Genomic DNA, 19,233 nt, shown 5'->3' on the forward strand with positions numbered 1-19,233 from the left:
ATTTTTGAGAGAGAGAGAGAGAGAGAGAGAGAGAGAGAGAGCACAAGCAGGGGAAGGGCAGAGAGAGAGGGAGACACAGACTCCGAAGCGGGCTCCAGGCTCTGAGTTGTCAGCACAGAGCCTGATGTAGAGCTCGAACCCATGAACTGTGAGATCATGACCTGAGCCAAGGTCGGATGCTTAATGGAGTGAGCCACCCAGGCTCTCCCTAACCTCTTCTTATAAGGATGCCCATAACATTGGATTAGGGCCCACCCTGAAGGCCTTATTTTGATTTAATCACCTCTGTAAAGACCCCATCTCCAAATAAAGTCACATTCTAAAGTACTGGAGGTTAGGACTTCAACATATGAATTTGGGGAATGGGCACGATTTAGCTCACATGCTCACCCTCCACCTCCTGGTTTGGGTAATGGCTTTTGCAGAGGGTGGCCCTAGGCATCAGGCTGGCCAGGGAATGCCCACCCTTCTTGAACCAGTAGCTGACCATGCTCCCTGGTCAGACACATCTTGACTAGCATCCCAGCTCCACCGCTTGCCATGTGACCTTTGGCAATTTCCTCCATTTCTCTGAGGATTGGTTTCATCAGATGAAACCACCTCCTTCTTTATAGCAAGATGCCGTGAAGATTAAGAATAACAAGGTCTGGAAAGCGTTGCCTCCTGGGAGGAGCTGGGTGAGAAGAGGCTATGGCTGACGACTGAGCAAATCGCCAGCTCACACAATGAGACACAAGGCCTGTTCTACCCCTGAGCTGATGGGTCAGTCACACCGAGAACAGAGTCTGACCATGACAGTCTCCGGGCCTCCTCCCTGAGAGATACATCCTCCTCCGCTGGGCATCTTTCAGAGCTCGGCTCAATGTCTTATGTCCAAAGAGAGAAAGTTCTTTCTCAACTTCTCTTGCACCTGGTGACTTCAACACCCTAATGGTGGGTTTAGGTCTTGGATGCTGCTGCTCCAAGTTTTAAAGTTTAACAATTAAGCCTCTTTTGTGTTTTGTTCTTTTGTTTGTTTTGTGTTGTTTTTTGGTTTTTTGGCCATGGTTCCCTTTACAAATCGTAGGTGTGATGGATGATTTTATGTGTTAATTTGCCTGGGCCACGGGGTGCCCAAATATTTGGCTAAACATTATCCTGGGTGTGTCTATGAGGGCGCTTTTGAATAAGATTAACATTTAAATCAATAGACTCGGTTAAGCAGCTTGACCTCCCTAATGTGGGTGGGCCTCATCTAATCAGTTGAAGGCCTGAGTAGTACAAAAGGCTGACCCACCTCTGAATAAGAGAGAATTTTTCCTGCCTGACACCCTTTTCAACTGGGACATCAACTTTTCCCTGATTTTGGACTCAAAATGAAACACTGGTTATTTCTGGATCTCAAGCCTACTGACATTTAGAGAAGAACTACACCATAAGCTCTCTAGGGTCTCTTGCTTGCCAACCCACCTTGCAGATCTTGGGACTTGCCAGCTTCCATAATTGTGTGAGCCAGCTCCTTAAAATAAATCTTTATGTATATATGTCTTTATACATCTATGTATATCTATATGTATGTATATCTTTATGTCTATATATGTATAAACATATACATACGTACATCACACACGTACACCCTAGTGGCTCTGTTTCTAACTTCAACTCCCAGTGATTGCCATCAGCATACCTGTAGGTGCCACCACCCCATCCTAACCAGTGGGTCCACATTCCAGCAAATTCTAGTTGACACTGACTTCAAGGAACTACTGTAACCATTGTTCTTACTTCCTCCAAACAAGAGGAAGGTGTTTCTCCTTAGCCTTGATGGTCTGCCTCTAATACATACACATCACCTGCATCCGAGGCAGGGGTGGTGTGGCCTCACCCCTGACCTGATGGCTTTACCCCTGATGGTGCGGCTGAGCCCTTGCAGAGGGAGGCACAGAGGGTGAAAAATGAATTTGCTCCAGTCACATGCAGACAAGGAAGAGCAAGCTCCACACTTTGTTGCCCGTCGTGCTGCCCAATGTCTGTGCCGTATGACAAGCCCCAGGCCCTTGCTGGGCATCACACCCGCCTGTGGCAAGTTGCCTCATACGCCAAGAGCATGGGCTTGGTCTCCTGGGAGGGGCTACCCCTCTTCGGTCACTGTGTGTCCTGCCCTACCACAGATGGCTGCCCAGTGGAGGGGGTAACCGCTGCACCTGTGCTCCCGGCTCACGTCTCTGCAACCCTGTCTGGGCCACTCCTCCACACGGAACAGAGAGACAGAAGGACAGAGGGCAGATCTCATGTGGTCTAAAGGGACAGTCGCCAGAGTGGGCTCTGTGGGACAGTGTCCTGGGAGTGCCTCAATCAGTTAATTGGGGGAAACACTCAGTAGAGACCTATCTTGGAAGCAAAAGTCTATTAAAAAAAAAAAGGCTCGGAGAAGTGCTGTAATAGGAATCTGCTTAACTTTTAAAAAAAAAAATTATTTATTTTTTATTTTAGAAGGAAAGCAAGAGAGTGGGGGGGGGGTAGGGGCAGAGAGAGCGAGAGCGAGAGAGAAGTTTAAATAGAATCCACCCACAGCATGGAACTTGACTGGAGGCTTGATCCCAAGACTCTGGGATCATGACCTGAAGTGAATTCAAGAGTCAGACGCTTAACCGACTGAGCTACCCAGCTGCCCCGAATCTGCTTATATTTTTAAAAGCGACATTTACCGAGGGCTTACCAAGAGCCAGTCAGTAATAAGTGCTTCACTCATGCAATCCTCAGGACCACTCAACATGTTGGGAACTATTACCAGCCCCATTTTACAGATGAGGAAAATGAGGCAAAGGAAAGTTTGCCCAAGGCCAAAGTGCTATTAAGTATGGACTGAATTAAGACACAACTCACCTCTGGTGGCTTCATTTCCTTGTCTTTTCCTATTTGCTCGAGTCCCCAAAACTACCATCAAGCTACACCAGGCTGTAAGTCCAAAGCAAATTGTAATTGGAACATTCGTCAGAAAACTTTGAAATTCCACCACCAGCCCAAGAAAGAGGCTATGTTTTAAAGGAGCAAAATAATGAGACTGCCCTTGACCTCACGTCATTTGTTGGAGAGCAATTTGGTGATGCCGGCTGAATTTAAGATGCAAGTTCCCTTTTGACCCAGTGATTCCTTCCTAAGATTTTCAGAGACAGGGACACGTGCAAAAATGAAATCACGGAGATGTCTTCTCTCTCTAGAAACTGTGACACCTTTCCCTTTATCTCTCAGTACATGGCCCTGAGGAAACGGAAGCAGCCACAAAAGGGCACACACGCTCAGCTCACCTCCCCCCCCGCCCCAACCAGCCCGTACCCCCCAACCCAGTCCTGCTGTCCTGCAGCCAGCCTCGCCCCCTCCCTCCCCACACCTGGAGCTCTTCCCTCTTGTCGGAGGGCACCCCTCTTTGTCATCTCTCCCCCTCTCTACTGGACTATTTTCACTGCACACAAACACGTTGTGATTGTGCCATCAAACACCCCCCAAACCCTCCCTTGGCTCCACATCTGGTTTTTCTAGCTATCATCCAATTTCTCTGCTTCCCCTTATGCTAAACACGCAGTAACTGCCCATACTCACACTCTCCCATTTGTCTCCTTTACCCTCTCCCCAGTCTATTCCAATCGGGTGGCCTGTCCCCCTCCATCAAGGTACAATCACTTCCACTTTGCCAAAGCCAATGGCCAATTCTCGGGCCTCACTTTATTCTCACTGGACTCTGCCAATTGCACCCTCCTTCTTGGCATACTTCGTTCACTTAGCTGTTGGGATTCCGCTCTCTTGGTCCGCCTGTGACCCTGGCTGCTCCTTCATGGCCTTCCTTATCCGTTCATCCTCATTTCTGGGACCTCTTACCACTGGAGGGCCCCACGACTCAGTCCTTGGGCTTATTCTCCATCCACACTCACCCGGTGAGATGGTCTTATCCAGCCTCCACGATGCTAGCTACCATCTAGACAGTAGCTCTCCTGAGCCAGGACTCTCCCCTGGATTCAAATGCTACAGCCAACTGTGCTTCTGGTAGCATCACTTATAAAAACCTCTCAAACTTAACATGTCCAAAACAGAAGCCCTCCCACTGTGTCTTCCGTCTTCCTCACTCGGCCACTCCGGTCACCCAAGGGTTGAGGCTTAACACTCTGGAGTCCCCCTTGGCACCTCTCTTTCTCTCTTGACCCTGATTCAGTCTTCCGGCAAGTGCCGTCAGCTCCCCATCCCCTGTATCTTCAGAACACCCTTGCTTCTCCTTTCCTGCTCTGCTCCCACCCAGTCATCCCCTCGTGAGGCCTCCCTAGGTCAAGGGCGCAGCCTACAAGGATCTGCCTGCTTTCAACAACCCCTTCTTCTTCACAGAGCAGCCAAACTGATCTGCAGAAAACAGAAGTCTGGTCATGTCAAGTCTGTGTCCAAAGCCTCCCAACTGCTTCTTATTTTAGCATCAGATGTAGCCAGTGCTCCTGAGGCCAACAGGGTCCCGCAGGACCCAGCTCTTGTCTCCCGCCTCATCCTGTCATCCTGGCTCACCCTGCCGCAGCCCCAGGGCTTCTGTGCTGCTCCAGGACCAGGCCACACACACTTCTGTTCCTCCTGTCCCAGATGCCCTGCCCCTCCGTGCTCTCCAGTCTTGCCTGTTGCTCAGGTATCTCAGATATTCCTCGGTCAGAGAGGCCTTTCCTGAATAGTCACCCCTGGGCCCAGCACAGCTATCTCCCTGTACCTTGCTTTATGTCATGCCCACGGCCCCATAGGGCACAGTAAATGTCTGTCTGGCCGTCGTGTCTCCTTTCTCTAGAACACAGGCTCCACAAGGTGGAACTTTATTTTGATCATGGCTGAATCCCCAGAGCTTAAAAGAGTGCTGGGCCCAGGAGGCACCCGGTATATACATGCTGAGTAAATGATTTGTTTCCTTTTTATGTGGCTTATGAACCCAAAAGTTTCATAGAAGCAGACTGATCAAAAAGAATTGTGGACCTGCCTACCGGAACATCATGTAGGTGGTACAGGGTTTGTTTTCCTAGGATTTGGATTTAGGTGGATGGCTTCGGAGGCTTTCCAAGATATGGGAGATGAAAACAGGCTAACAGACAACATGAATGAGAAGGTCTCATTAATGTAAAATTCCACCTGACCATCTATGTGGCCACGTGCAGATAAATACCCGGAGAGAAGGCTGCTTTTCTTGGGTGAGCTGCTGCTGTTTTACTTGTCTTTTATATACGTGCTGTTTGGATTTTCTACGAGGCGCAGCTCTTGTCCTTGCAAACAGGAATACAATGACAGAGTGCTCTGGACTCCAGCTGGAGGTCCAAGGGGAGGTCTGCAAGGGGGAGGGCAAAGGGGATGGTTCCTGCCCAGATGAGGTGGTTATGTCCAAACCACGGGGGAAGGCACTGAGTTCTGCTGTTCAGGCCTGTGCTGCAGCTTTCTAGAACAGACATCATCTGTCTGCTGGGGTGACATCCCAGGACAGAGGCGGTCTGGCGGGCTGAGAAATGGCAGTTCATTCACATGCAAGAGCTCCCCCCAGAGCAAACTGGGACGCAGGGGGAGAAAAGGTGGCTTTAGGGAACTTGACCGTCTCTGGAGGTGGGACTCCATTCACTGGTTCGTTTTGAGTGAGTGCTAGTTAAAACGATACCAGGTGGATTCGTTTCCCGTTGCTGCTGTAATAAGTCACCACGAACTTAGAGACTTAGAACAACACAGATTTATTATCTCACACTTCTGGAGGTCTGAAGTCCGGAATCAGTTTCACTGGGCCAACATTATGGCGTTGGCAGGTTTCCTGCCAGAGTCTCTAGAACTGAATTCCTTTCCTCATCTTTTCCAGCTTCTAGAGGCTGTCTGCATTCCTTGGGCTGTGGCCCTTCCCCTATCTCGCAGGTGCGTTAAGCTAGCATCTACCGCTATCCCCCCATCACCGTCTCCTCTCTCACTTCCACTGCGTGCCTCTTATAGGGACTGCTGACTACACTGGCCCATCGGACAATCTAGGGCAGTGTCCCTCAGAGACTGTTATTCAGATGACCACACCGGGTGACAGAGAGCCTGTGGTTTCCTGTGGACAATGAGCAACACACAGTATTAAGGTACCAAAAGTCTAGCCTTCGATCCCATCAGTTGTTAAAGAGGGATGTGAAGTGATGGGTACTTTGGGCTGGGGGGGCTGTGTGGGTGACCACAGGACTCCAGGGCAGGTTCTCGGACATTGTCCCAAGGCCAGTGTCACCCAGATACCTGCTAGGTCAGATCGCACCGACACAGCTGCAAACTACGTGAGTGCCGAGGGAATGACAAACGTGCCCTCCAAACTCTGTGGCTCCAGACTTATCACACGGGGTTAAGTCAGACAGGAGAATGGGGACACGCGTGCGGGCCCTGTGCGCATGGGAAGAGCTACGACGGAATTGGGAGAAGGTCACTTCATTACTTTCCTCCCAGTGTGAGACCAGCTTTCTCAGAGCAGGATTGAGCTTCACTGCCACATGTGATGGGCGTTCGTGTCTGTGGCTCTAAGTGGAGCCCGGTCACTTTGACACGCATTCTGCTGCTGTCCAGCTGTGGTCCTGGCTCAGACAACCCCGCTAAAGGCAACAACACAGGCTGTGGCAGCAATGGGGGCACTTGGCCGACAGGAGACAGGACAGGGCAGGCAGCGAGCCGCTTCGGTGCCCCTCACTCTGCATGGCCTTCCCATCCCGCCCCTTTATTTATCTATTTATCTTTAATTTTTTTAATGTTTATTTATTTTTGAGAGAGAGAGAGAGAAAGAGAGAGAGAGGGAGAGAGAGAGGCAGGGGCAGAGAGAGAGGGAGACACAGAATCCGAAGCAGGCTCCAGGCTCCGAGCTGTCAGCACAGAGCTTGACGCGCTTGAACCCACAAACTGCAAGATCATGCATGACCTGAGCCGAAGTCAGACGCTTAACCAACTGAGCCACCCAGGCGCCCCATCCTGCCCCTTTAATCAATCACTAATCTGGTGGCTCTCTGTTTCTATAGTTTTGTCATTTCAAGAACATTACATAAATGGAATCTTACCGTAAGTAACCTTTAGAGCTGGCTCTTTGCACTCAGCAGAATTCTCGAGATGCACAGCACCCCGGTCTGGGTTACCACTGAGGAGCACCCCCTGGCCCAGATGCATGGAGGCACCGCCACCCAGTTACCCATTTGCCAGCTGAAGAGCGTCCAGGTTGTTTCCGGTCTGGGGCTGTTACATACAAAAGCTGATATAAACATTTGTACATGTGTTTTTGTGTGGATGTAAGGTTTCATTTCTCTGGGATGAACACCTAAGAGTGCCATTTCTGGGTCAAATGGTAGTTACATACGTGGCTTTTTAAGAAACTGCCACGCTTGGGGCGCTTGAGTGTCTCAGTCGGTTAAGCACCCGACCTCGGCTCAGGTCATGATCTCACGGTTCGTGAGTTCCAGCCTCGCGTCGGGTTCTGGGCTGACAGCTTGGAGCCTGGAGCCTGCTTTGGATTCTGTGTCTCCCTCTGTCTGCCCCTCCGCTGCTTGCACTCTGTCTCTTGCATTGTCTCAAATATACATAAACATTAAAAAACAAAAACAAAAAACTGCCACGCTGTTTTCGCAGAATGGCTGTGCCATTTTACATTCCCAGCAGCAATTTACGAGTGATCTAGTTCGTCCTCATTCTCACTGGCGCTTGGCATTGTCACTGTGTTTGAGTTTAGTCATTCTGATAGGTGGCAGTGAATTCTCATGGGGGCTCTGATTTGCGTTCCCCTAACGGCTAATATAACGTTCAGCATCTTTTCATGGGCTTATTTGCCACCTGCATATCCCCTACCGGGAAATGTTTCAAGTCTCCTGGCCATGTTCTCGTTGGATTGTTGCTATTTTTTTTGTTTTTTTTTTTTTTTTACTTTTGAGTCTTGAGTGTTTACGTGCTCTAGATTAAGTCCTTTGTCAGCTCTATTAGTTTGCAAATATTTTCTCCCAGTCTGTATTTCCATCCTCTTAACAGAATTCTCTCAGAGCAAAAGTGTTTACTTTTGGTGAGCTTCAGTCTATCGCTTTGTCCTTTTACGGATCATGCTTTTGCTGTCAAGTCTAGGGTCCCCAGTGGTGTCCACAGGCACCCCAGGACTGGGACTGTCCCTAGACCAGTCTGGAAGAAAGTCCTGGCTCCTTTCAGACCTTCTCTGACACCACCCAGCAGGGGTGTTGAGCCTTGGGAGGGTGGGAGCCTTGCTGCCCATTCAGCCACTGCTGGTTGGGTTTCTACGGTGTTGGTTAGAGGAGAGCCAGCGTCACCCAAAAGATCTGTCTTGGTAGGCTGCTCTTTTCTTCTTCCTTTGGCTGGACAGAGCAGGCACGTAAGTTACCATCTCAACCGTTTTAATTCATACAGTTCTGTGGCATTAAGTACATTCACAGTGTTCTGTGCAGCCTTCACCACCCTCCATCACAATGTCTCCATCTTAGTCAACTGAAACTCAGTGCCAGTTCAACACTACTCCCCACTTCCCCTCCACCCAGCCCCTGGCAATTTCCCTTCTACTTTCTGTCTCTATGAACTTGACCACTCTCAGTACCTCATATAAGTGGGATCCCACAGTATTTGTCCTTTTGTGTCTGGCTTATTTCACTGAGCATAATGTCCTCGAGGTTCATCCATGTTGTAGCACGGGTCGGAATGTCCTTCCTTTTTAAGGCTGAGTAATATTCTGTTGTGTGTATCACGTTTTGTTTATTCATTCATCCATCGATGGATACTTGCATAGCTTCCACCTTCTGGCTGCTGTGAACAGTGCTGCTATGGACACGGATGTACAAAATCTGCTCAAGTCCCTCCTTTCAGTTCTTTTGGGCATACGTCAGAAAGTGGAATTGCTGGATCATCTGGTAATTCTAGGTTTAATTTGTGAGGAACCACCGTACTGTTTCCACAGCAGCCACACAGTTTCACATTCCAACCAGCAAAGCAAAGCATCCCGATTTCTTTGCATCTTCACCTTTTTTTTTTTTTAAATAATAGCCACCATAATGGGTGCAAAGTGTTGTTGGTCTTTTTTTGTCTGTGCCCGTAGGAGTTTCCCTGTTGCTATTTTCTTTGGCTCCAAGTATGAGATATAGGAGGAAAAATAAAAATGGAAAACTTAACACTGTATCATTCTTTGGCTCCCAAGGTCCCTAGCTGATCTGCTTTCTTCACTCTACCTTTCAGAGTCTTACCTTCTTCTTCTCCTCCTCCCCTCACCTTACCACTCCTTCCCCTTCTTCTTCTTCTTCTTCTTCTTCTTCTTCTTCTTCTTCTTCTTCTTCTTCTTCTTCTTCTTCCTCTTCTTTTAATGTACTTAACATCCAAGGTTTTTAGTTGTATTCAGAGGAAGGGATAGGAAAAGTCTATGTACTTTATATAGTAGATATGCCATATCAAGAGAACCCAGAATCAAAGAATATACAGGTCTTCTCTTTTTTCTTAAAATTTACTAAAGAAACCAGACTGTGTGTCTTAAAAGCTTTCCACAGAATTAGATTTTGCTGACTGCATTTCCTGTGGTATCATTTAACATGTTCCTCTGTGCCCTCTATTTCCTGGAGAGTTGGTAGAGACATGATCAGATTCAGGTTAGAGTTTCTGGCAAGACTCCATCATAGGTGGGTTGTGCACTTTTTGTCTTTTTGTCTTTCTTTGGTGATATTAACTCCTTCAATAGTTACCAGTTTTCTTTTCTTAAATCTTTCTAGTAGCATCATGAATTCATAAGTTTAACTTTATATTTCCAATCCATTTCTATTATTATTCTTGCTGATGTTCTCTCCATGCCTGGCTACTAGCTAGAAGGAGCTTCTTTAAACTCTTTTGACAGGGCTCAGGTGTTTTTTTGCCAGCACCCTGGTTGTCTGGTATGAAAAGATGTTCCAGATTCATCTTGGACTATTTCTGCCCTAAATCTGGAATCAGCAATTCTTTGGGGAGCCCTGGATCCTTCTAGTAGAAAAGGTATTTGGAGAACACAGTTTGGGCACTGAGGGGTGCTCAGTAGCTATTGGCTTTGTCATTGTTTTTAGGCATCTTCTGTGAAACAAGTTAGGAAATAAGTGTTTAATAAATGTGCGTTTAAGATAAATATATCATGAATTCAAGTTGGTATTTCCACATCAAATTCAGAATGAGTTTTTAATTTTAATTTTTTAATTTTTAAATTTAATTATTATTATTATTTTTAGAGAGAAAGAAAGCATGTGAGTGAGAGAGAGGGGCAGAAGGAGAGAGAGGGACAGAATCGCCAGCAGGCTTTATGCTCAGCATGGAACCCGATGCAGGGCTCAATCCCACGAGCCTAGGATCATGACCTGAACCAAAATCAAGAGTCAGGTGCTCAAATGACTAAGCCACCCAGGTGCCTCCAGAATGAAAAAATTTTAATTTAACCTCTTTGGTCTTAAAGATGTAAGTTTTTTTCCTCTCATGCCAAAAACTTGGTTCCCAAGGATATCAACATAATAACTCACTTTCACCAGGAATAAACATACGAGTCTCAGAAGAACAATACAATCTCACAAAAACAATACACCACTTCCACAATTACTGAAAATGGTTTTTGTTTATTAGTCAATCATTTACTTATTTGTTGCCGCAATTTTTGTCCTTTGGGTATATCCCACTAGGAAGGCGCAGTGAAATTCCTATATGGTAAAGTCATTTGAAATAATTCCTTTGTGTTTATGTCATCAACTTGATATATGGTTATGCTCATTCATGTCATTTTGCTTTCAATTTTTAGGAATTAAAAAATTATTTTAATGTAATATTCACCTGGTTCTAAAGCCAAATCTATAAAGCAAATTATATTTGGACAACCCTATCATCTAACCTCGTCCTCTACCTATCATTCTCTCTCTTCCCCCACAGGTAATACTTTAAAGTTTTTGTTTGTTTTCCTTTCCATCTAAAAAAACAGAAGCAAAATCTACTTATGTATATATTCTTCCTTTCTTAAATAACGGGTAGCATACCATTCACTTTTCCCTGTCTTGTGATTTTTACTTACAGTATTCTGAAAATCACTCCTTGGCAGTGTACAGAGATAATCTTAATTCCTTTTTATAAGTATATAGTACTCTGTTGTGTGCATGTATTGTAGTTTATTCAAGCGATCCCGTTGATGGAAATTAAATGCTTTTATCAATGGAGTTTCTATACTGAGTAACTCTGTCACACGGTTAAACAAGTCCCTACGGAGGGACCTTTCAAGCTACCTTTCAAGTTACGTCCCAATTCTCAGCAGCCTTCTCCACACCAAGGAGCTGGCTCTGTTTATGTATAGTACCTAGAGCTGGTTACTTCCCAGGTAGCAAATATTCCTGATAAGATACTAACTACACTCTGATTCTGAAAGTTACTTCAAAAAAATCTTATTGAAGGGAGAATAAGGAGTTATTATTTGCCAGGTATAGAGTTTCTGTTTGGGATGATGAAGAAGTTCTGCGGATGGATGGTGGTGGTGATTGCACAACATTGGACTTAATGCCACTGAACTGTACACTTGAAAATAGTTAAAATGGGGGATGCCTGTGGGGTTTAGTTGGGTAAGCATCCGACTTGGGGTCAGGTCATGATCTCACTGCTCGTGAGCGCGAGTCCCGCATTGGGCTCTGTGCTGACAGCTCAGAGCCTGGAATCTTCTTCGGATTCTGTGTCTCCCTCTCTCCCTCCCTCCCCCACTCACATTCTGTCTCTCTCAAAAACTAAACATTTTAAATGAAAAAATTAAAACAAAGAAATTGTTAAAATGATAAATTTTATATGTTTCTCTTACCTCAATAAAAAAGGGAAAGATGTATGGGAAGTATAAACAAATTACTTAAAAATAGCAATAAAAATTTTTTAATGTTAAAAAAATTTCCCCAATACACTGCTACTTTATTGTGTGACTTTATACCAAAATGAGAATTTTATATGTAAACTAAATGATATTTTTAATTGGTACGAATGTGCTCTGTCACGGGGTCAACAGTAGATGTCTTCAACAAGGAGATGGCTCCTTTCTCCACTGCTGTAATAAATGAGGGTTGGTCACCTTCCAAGCTGAATCATATCTGACATGGCATCTGTACAAATTACTCTCCAAGTCTAATGAAGAGATAGCAAGTTAGCACTTTCCAGACTTATATTTATTTTACTACACGGTGACTTGAGTTTTATGGTTTCTAAATAAGGCATTTATGACCAGGAAATCCAGCTCAGTGACAAAGGAGACATACTGCTATATCCATTCCTGCTGATGTTGGAGTCAAGGTTTATTACACTGCACCGGGGAGGTCAGAGACTCAGGGCAAACCTTCATGGAGAATTGTGTTTAGCCCTAAATCCGGATCCGCTAATGGACGGGCTGTCGACTCTGGTGAATTGCCATCATGCTTCACCGTCTCTTCTTCATGACCTTGTCTCCACCTATAAAATACGGACTTACCACTGACTGAGAATGTTTCAAAGACGCCAAAAGATCCTTGGCGTCTGGGTGTTCAAGATGTACATCACACTTTCTTTCCTCAACTGGTTATGTGAAAAACAGCCTTTTAAAAGCCTTCAAGTAGGAAAAGCAGCCATTTTACTTCTTGGGGAAAGACTCCTCTTCCTTTCATCTCTGTGACTACACGGGGCTGGGTGACAATGAACTCACCTGCCAGCCACCGGGCATATCAGAGGCAGGACCGGCACCTGCAATCAGAGCTGTCACTTGACTTGGCTTTCTTTGGGATGACACAGATCGCAGGGCGTGTGCACACATGGCTGCCAGCGCACGGCTGGCTCAGTGACCAGCTTGTCTCCGAGTAGTCATCTCAAAAGCAAGCAAGGAAACTGATGAAGATGGAACTCTCGACAGAGCCGAAGAGGAAAAGCCAGAGGGCACAGGTGTCTGTGCAGGCTCGGCAACAGCTAGTAGAATTCAGAGCCAGGACACGTTGCAGCAGCACATTTATCCAAGGCAACTGGCAGATCTGAGGTCTAGACCTGCCTCCTGAAATCTGTACCACGGAGACATACGCGGGGGCAGACAAAATGGTACCACGATTCCCCATGTACCTAACCTCAGCTTCAACAACTGCCAACGTTTGTCAGTCTTGTCTCCTCCACCCAGCCTCTTTCTTTTCCTCAACTTTTAAAGCAAATTTCATATACCATGTTAGTTCACCCCCAAGTATTCCAATATCCTGGCCCTCTTGGGAATGGCTAATAATAATAAATACCCAATATTCACTACCAGAAAATCAGCAATGTTATTTTTAATACAGATGTGGTACAGAATGTTTACTTACAGCAGGGCAGAGATTCTAGTTAAATAAAATTAAAAACCTTTATTTTCCCAAATATAAAATTACTAAATTAATGTCTCAAAAGAAAATATAACATGGTGAAAGCTTTAAATCACACCACGATTCACCACAGGATTTATGGTTTACCAATTACATACTCCACCACTTTGGCAAAAGGATGAGATTTTTTAAAAGTTTATAAACCTAACATAGCAAAGACTGTATACACCTCCATATTGCACTTTTTTTATGTACAAGGATAAAACAGTAAAGTCAAGTGTATTGCATATGCTAAGAACGGCACAAATTTGTCACAACGAAACTTAATGCAGAAGCGGATGTGAGGAGTATTAAAAAATGTAGAAATGTAATCCATGTATGTACAGAGTGTGGAGACTGTATTAACAAACTCATATGTACATTACAATATACTGTACTACTTTTAAATTTTTTAGCATAGTTTTGTTTATTAATAGAGGCCTTTGGTTCTAAACTGCTTGACTAGTTTTAAGCTCACATAGTTTCTTAAGCTTTCCTATTTTTTAGATGCGAGTATATGAGTATAAAAGCACTCAACCTTCTGGCTCACTGGTACAAAAGTTACAATGATCAGTTCCCTTAGGTCATCAAAAACTAGTCACAAAAATAGTTCTTGTATTCAACCTGAATGTGCCACAGGAAAAAAAAAATATTTTCAAGGTTTTCCAGCTTAGCCTAGAGGCAAACGTTACTCCAGCCTCCATTTCAGTGCTACTGTCCCTGCTCTGTACATTCCAGAACACGTGTTTTCTCTAGGCCATTTATTTTAATACTACTCTGTAAGGAAGAATAAAATCTCACTCCAGCTTAAGAGAGTTCGCCACACACCCCCGTTAAGACATAATGAAAAGTTCGAATATTGCCAGCAAGATTTAAAAAAATATGTGTACCCTCTTATGACTCTTCTAGAAAATCGGCTATGAAATAACACCGTTCTTGAGTTCCTTTCTCTCCCATTCCCCTTCACTTCTTCTTGTGCTCGGTCCTCCCTGTGTCTTGCACGAGCCCAGTGATTAACTTTGGAAATCATCCTGAGTTTGCAAATGACAAAGCCCCACATACGGTCCGTGAGGCAAAATCACACAACTGAGGATGAGCTGGTCATTCCGTGAACCAGGGTGCTTGTTGGAGTCCCACTGATGGCATTGAAGATGTGAAGGGAATTCGGTAAAACACTCGTCTTCTCCTCCAGCGGGCAAATCTTGAGGCACAGAAACACAACATTACTGAAGTGGAATGCCCCTAAAGACATTTCTCAAAATGGCGTGTTTCATGTAACACAACTTATCATCCAATGGTCACTGTTACTCTGAATGATGGTATGCTCAGAGAGCTCGGCTTTGGCGGTTTGCAGAGGGATTGTGTCAGCTCATCTAGAAAATGGCCTTTTTCAGATCAGGATTTTAAGGGAAAGTCAAGTACAATGGGTTTTGTTTCCTTTATAAAGTACTGAATGGAGCCTTCTCTTCTAGACTCACCAGATTATAAGGTGGTGAAGTCTGTCTTACACGTACTTGCCAGGGACACAACCTAGCCCTGTCGCTTGGAAAAGTCTTTTAAAATGAGTCCTGAGCATCTCTGTTTTTCCACTGGCTCCTTCTCTCAGGGTCTTACAGATTTCCATCCTGGGAAAGAGACAGCAGCTGCCCCTATGACCCTGAACAGGTCTCTCTTCACACTCGGTAACGCGGGGGAGAATTCTAGGGGCGAGACTTGACCTACTGCCAGGTGGAAATTGAGAGGAACATACACAGTCAGAGCCTCCCCGGGGAAAACCAAAAGCAAGTCTACTCCAGGTCACAACCCTTTTTGCTTAAGGATTCAAAAGAGTTTAATCTTCACAGTTGTTGAGATAATGGAAAGTTCAAGGTGCAGTTTAGAGCACGGCACTGCGAGAAATGTCCATATGATATGGGAGCTTATTCTAACATTATCAGTCCACATTGTTTTCCTACTTTCTTCTCTTCTAGTGCCAAATGCTGACACCCACTGATCAAACTCTCTGTTACACAGCAATCTGTAAGCTCCATGGAAAAGACCTTGGGCTTTCTCCAAAAACTTATTTTCATGAGACCATCCCTTTTCTGCTTTATCATTTACACATGTATTTCTTTCATCAGTTCAATTTGTTTCTACTTTTCTACATGCCCGGAAGAGGGTGCCTCCCTCTGCACACACTTTATGCCAATGTCTGCAGTTATTCAAACTCAGTCATAACTTTACGTGAAGCAGTTTATCGAGGTTCAGAAAAATAAAATTAAAAAATGACATTACCATCCCATCTGGATGTGTTAGCATGGAAGAGAAGGAAAAAAAAGCAAGCAAGTTAAAGATCAGACATTTCAGTTAGTTTCCTGCAAAAGAAATTTCCTAACTGGATCGTCACATGATATGTTAACTGATATAAGTGGTCCTGGCTTTCATTTGAGAGACTGAACGATAATCGTGTAGGAAACCGGAAAAGGAGTTATGTGCAATGGAAGTACTCATGTTACTTGTGAAGAATGGCACTGTGATTTGGAAGAAGTTACTGTGGCCGATGGAGAATGGACCCCTACAAAATCAATACTCTGGAAGATGCTCTTTGACATGCACTTAGTTGGCTGGGTAGCTGCCCCTCTGACTACTGAGCCCACATACATGATCCTACTGAAAGGAGCTCATACAGGAAGGTGATAGTAGCCATGTAACCAGGAAAGATGCCCAAAATAACAAGGACTAGAGAAGCCACCATGAAGAATCCATCAGGGGACCCAAGTCAGCTGTGAACAGTCAAAAACTGAACAACCCTGTTCTTTTAAGTGGCGAAAGACATTTAATATTAACAGAAAATTCTTTAAACTAGGCTGGCAAGTCTTGGTCTTTTAAAGGATTGGGTGAATAAAAAGATTTCTAGGAACAAGCTAGGTATTTCTTTTTTATGTGAGTTTTGTTTTGCTTTGAGCTAGATTAGGGTGGGGAGGGACAGAGCTTCGAACCACAACCACCTCTAAGAGTGACAAAAAGGAGGTGGGTGCTGCTCTCCTCTGGTTGTGTTGGATGTTAACAGGTGGGCTAGCTCTTAGCCCTTCCCCAGGTAACCTGCGCTCAGAGGGCAGCAGCGTGTAGCATGCTACATTACTCTTCAGATACCAAAATTCTGGAAGGACATCAGAAGGTTTAGGCCATCCCAGGGCGCATGTGAGAACCCGACTAGCACGTGCTTGCTAAAAATGACAAGAACCGAGCGTGGCACTTACCTGCTCGTGCATGATCTCGGAAAGCTCTTTCGCCATCTCCCTGTAGTTGGCCTTCATTTCTTCCTGGTACTCTAGCTGGTCCTCTTTGATCAGCCGCTCATTTACCGCTAAGGCTTGACCGCAAGCTTCCACAAATTGCCTGAAATGGTAAGAGAGAGGGAAATAAAGTCATGTTGAGGACAAAGAGAGAGTCCAACTGGTAGCTTCTCTTTCTTGAATGAGCACAGATATGATGGCTACTTGAAGAGAAAGAGACATTTCCAGTGTACTTTACCTGAAAACTTCTTTAAGTAACTTCACTTTGTTGTCAGGGTATCTTTTTGTGTTTGTGTCATCTAGGAAAGCTCGGGCATATGCTAGTGGACCTGCGTTGACCTAGATCAAGAACAAAGATTTTAAAGTATGTTATTATAAAAATGACCATTCTCATTGATTTGGTTTCAGTTGGCATGTGCTAACAACGCTGTTCAAGCTAGTCATGACTCCTGCCCTCCAGGAACTGACAACCTGAAAGAGGAAACCATGAACAAAGCTTACATTATTATATGTCATTTGATTTTATCACCTCAGACATCATCAGGGTGTTTCAGATGATGGCTCATCTTACGAAGGAGGAAGCAGAGTTTGGAAAACTGAAGGACTTGTTCAAGGTTGAACAGCCAATAAGCAAAACACCTGAGGTCAGAGCCCAAGTCTTCCAATTGGTATTTGTGCTACTCTACACTGACTGAAGGTCCATGTGTGAGTTCAGTGAAAAACTAAAGAATATAGTATATTGGCCAATTTTTTAAAAACTGTTCACCTCTTTGAACTGTGTAGACAGCCATGGGCAAATCGATTTGCTATCTTCAAATGAAGTAACCAGCTGAGGTGTGCTGGAATGCCAAAGATTAGGGGCATTTAGCAACAGGGTGAGTGAACCAGAACCCTGCATCTCTTGATTAGCCAAGAAGAGTTCCTTGAAGTTGGATAGTCAAGATACACGGGAATGTGGAGAGAAAGAAGGTCAGATACACTGGGTGGGAAAGAGAAAGTCCTAGGCATCTGAGATGGCGTGAGAAAGAACTTGACATGTGATTATCACATCATTTTCCCTGGGAGGTCTGGCGGGCTTGGAAGGTAAGTAAGTAGGGAGGGTCTGTCACTGTTGGTGAAGGAGCTGGGCTGTGGTTCTGACCCATGGTAGGCATGACCTGTGCAGTAATGGCAGGAGAGCTGAGGTGTGGGAATTCATACCAGAGGTGGGGAGACAGAGGGCCACAGTGGTGGGAGATGGGCCTCCAAGTCAGGAACAACTAGTTAACCTGTGATGACTGCAGGTATCATCATACTGGTGTTGCATGGGGAACTATGCTAATGATCCAGACATGACCCAAATGACCAATTACCTAAAATGACACAATATACTCAATTTTAAGGATATGCAAACAGGAAAGTTGATATGATTTCATAAGGACTCACATAACCAGATCTTGGAGTACAGAGTCATATAGCCACCATGATGGCTCTGTCCTATACAAGAGCAACCCCAGTGAGGTTCTTGGTATAAGAATTACAGAAATACCTAAATAAAATGGTAAAGTTAATTTCCTATAGCTGCAACTTCACTGTTACCTTGGTGGGCACACACGTATAAAAAAAAAAAATCTCCTCAGGGTCACCTGGTTGGCTCAGTCGTTTAAGCGTCTGAGTCTTGGTTTCAGCTCAGGTCATGATCTCATGGTTGGTGAGTTTGAGCTCCACATTGGCTCAAGAGCCTGCTTAGGATTCTCTCTCTCCCTCTCTCTCTACCCCTCCCCTGCTCATGTTGTGTCTGTCTCTCTCAAAATAAAGAAATAAACTTTAAAAAGAAACTCATCATCATGGAATAATGATCTTTGCTTCTTAAAGATGATTGGGTATTTATAAATCTCTAAGGTCGCTGTCAAATGGAAGGGTACATTATGCCCTTTAGAAAGCTCAATCTGTCCAGCCCCACCCTTTACTGGCGCCCATACCTCTCCGCTGGTGTTCTGATAGAGGCTGGATGTTCCCAGGCTATGTTAATGAGTGGTTTTGTTTTTATAGTTGCAGAAAAGTGTGGCCTCTGGACCCATTATGTAATTGCTCATGTTGTTAGAATATTTATCATATTCACTTGATAACTTATTTTGGTACATAAGTCTTTCAGGTCATGAGGGAAGAGGCTGAAACATCTACAAGCCCTTTTGTGGTGAATGACATTTAGAAAATGTTAGGCAACAATCCAGTGTGTATTTGATTAGAAAGGTAACAAGAACTGATTCCAGAAAATAAACGAAAAAAAACCTTAAAACTTACATATTACATCTACATGCAACTTTCATAAATGTAAGACATTTATGAGATAGAACATAAGTGGGGGAGGCGCAGAGAGGGAGACACAGAATCTGAAGCAGGCTCCAGGCTCTGAGCTGTTAGCAGAGAGCCTGATGTGGGGCTTGAACTCACGAACCATGAGATCATGACCTGAGCCGAAGTTGGACGCTTAACCAATTGAGCTACCCAGGTGCCCCAAATGTAACCTTCTTTGAAGAAAGGGATTGGATATAAGGATGTGTGTGTATGTGTGTGTGTAAAACATGTGCTAGAATTATCTATACATACTTAAAAAAATCACTAAAGTAAGAAGCATACAA

General features: G+C 44.7%; 1 protein-coding gene across 12 annotated transcripts in view; it reads right to left on the reverse strand.

Annotated features, from left to right (window-relative positions):
* The window catches only part of DOCK9 (dedicator of cytokinesis 9), a 333,584-nt gene that overhangs the window by 30,600 nt on the left and 283,751 nt on the right, over positions 1-19,233 (reverse strand). For 11 of the 12 annotated variants that reach the window (XM_042929529.1, XM_042929595.1, XM_042929573.1 and 8 more), the window contains 3 exons: positions 16,851-16,951; positions 16,577-16,715; positions 14,295-14,538 (listed from right to left, as the gene is read on the reverse strand). In XM_042929529.1, coding sequence (XP_042785463.1) covers positions 14,416-14,538; positions 16,577-16,715; positions 16,851-16,951 — 363 coding nt within the window. In that variant the 3' untranslated portion in view covers positions 14,295-14,415. Of the gene's footprint in view, positions 1-2,865; positions 2,938-14,294; positions 14,539-16,576; positions 16,716-16,850; positions 16,952-19,233 lie in introns of those variants that run through there. The other variant, XR_006199867.1, reaches the window with a different exon arrangement.

The sequence above is a fragment of the Panthera leo genome, chromosome A1 (assembly GCF_018350215.1).
Source record: "Panthera leo isolate Ple1 chromosome A1, P.leo_Ple1_pat1.1, whole genome shotgun sequence".
NCBI lineage: Eukaryota > Metazoa > Chordata > Mammalia > Carnivora > Felidae > Panthera > Panthera leo.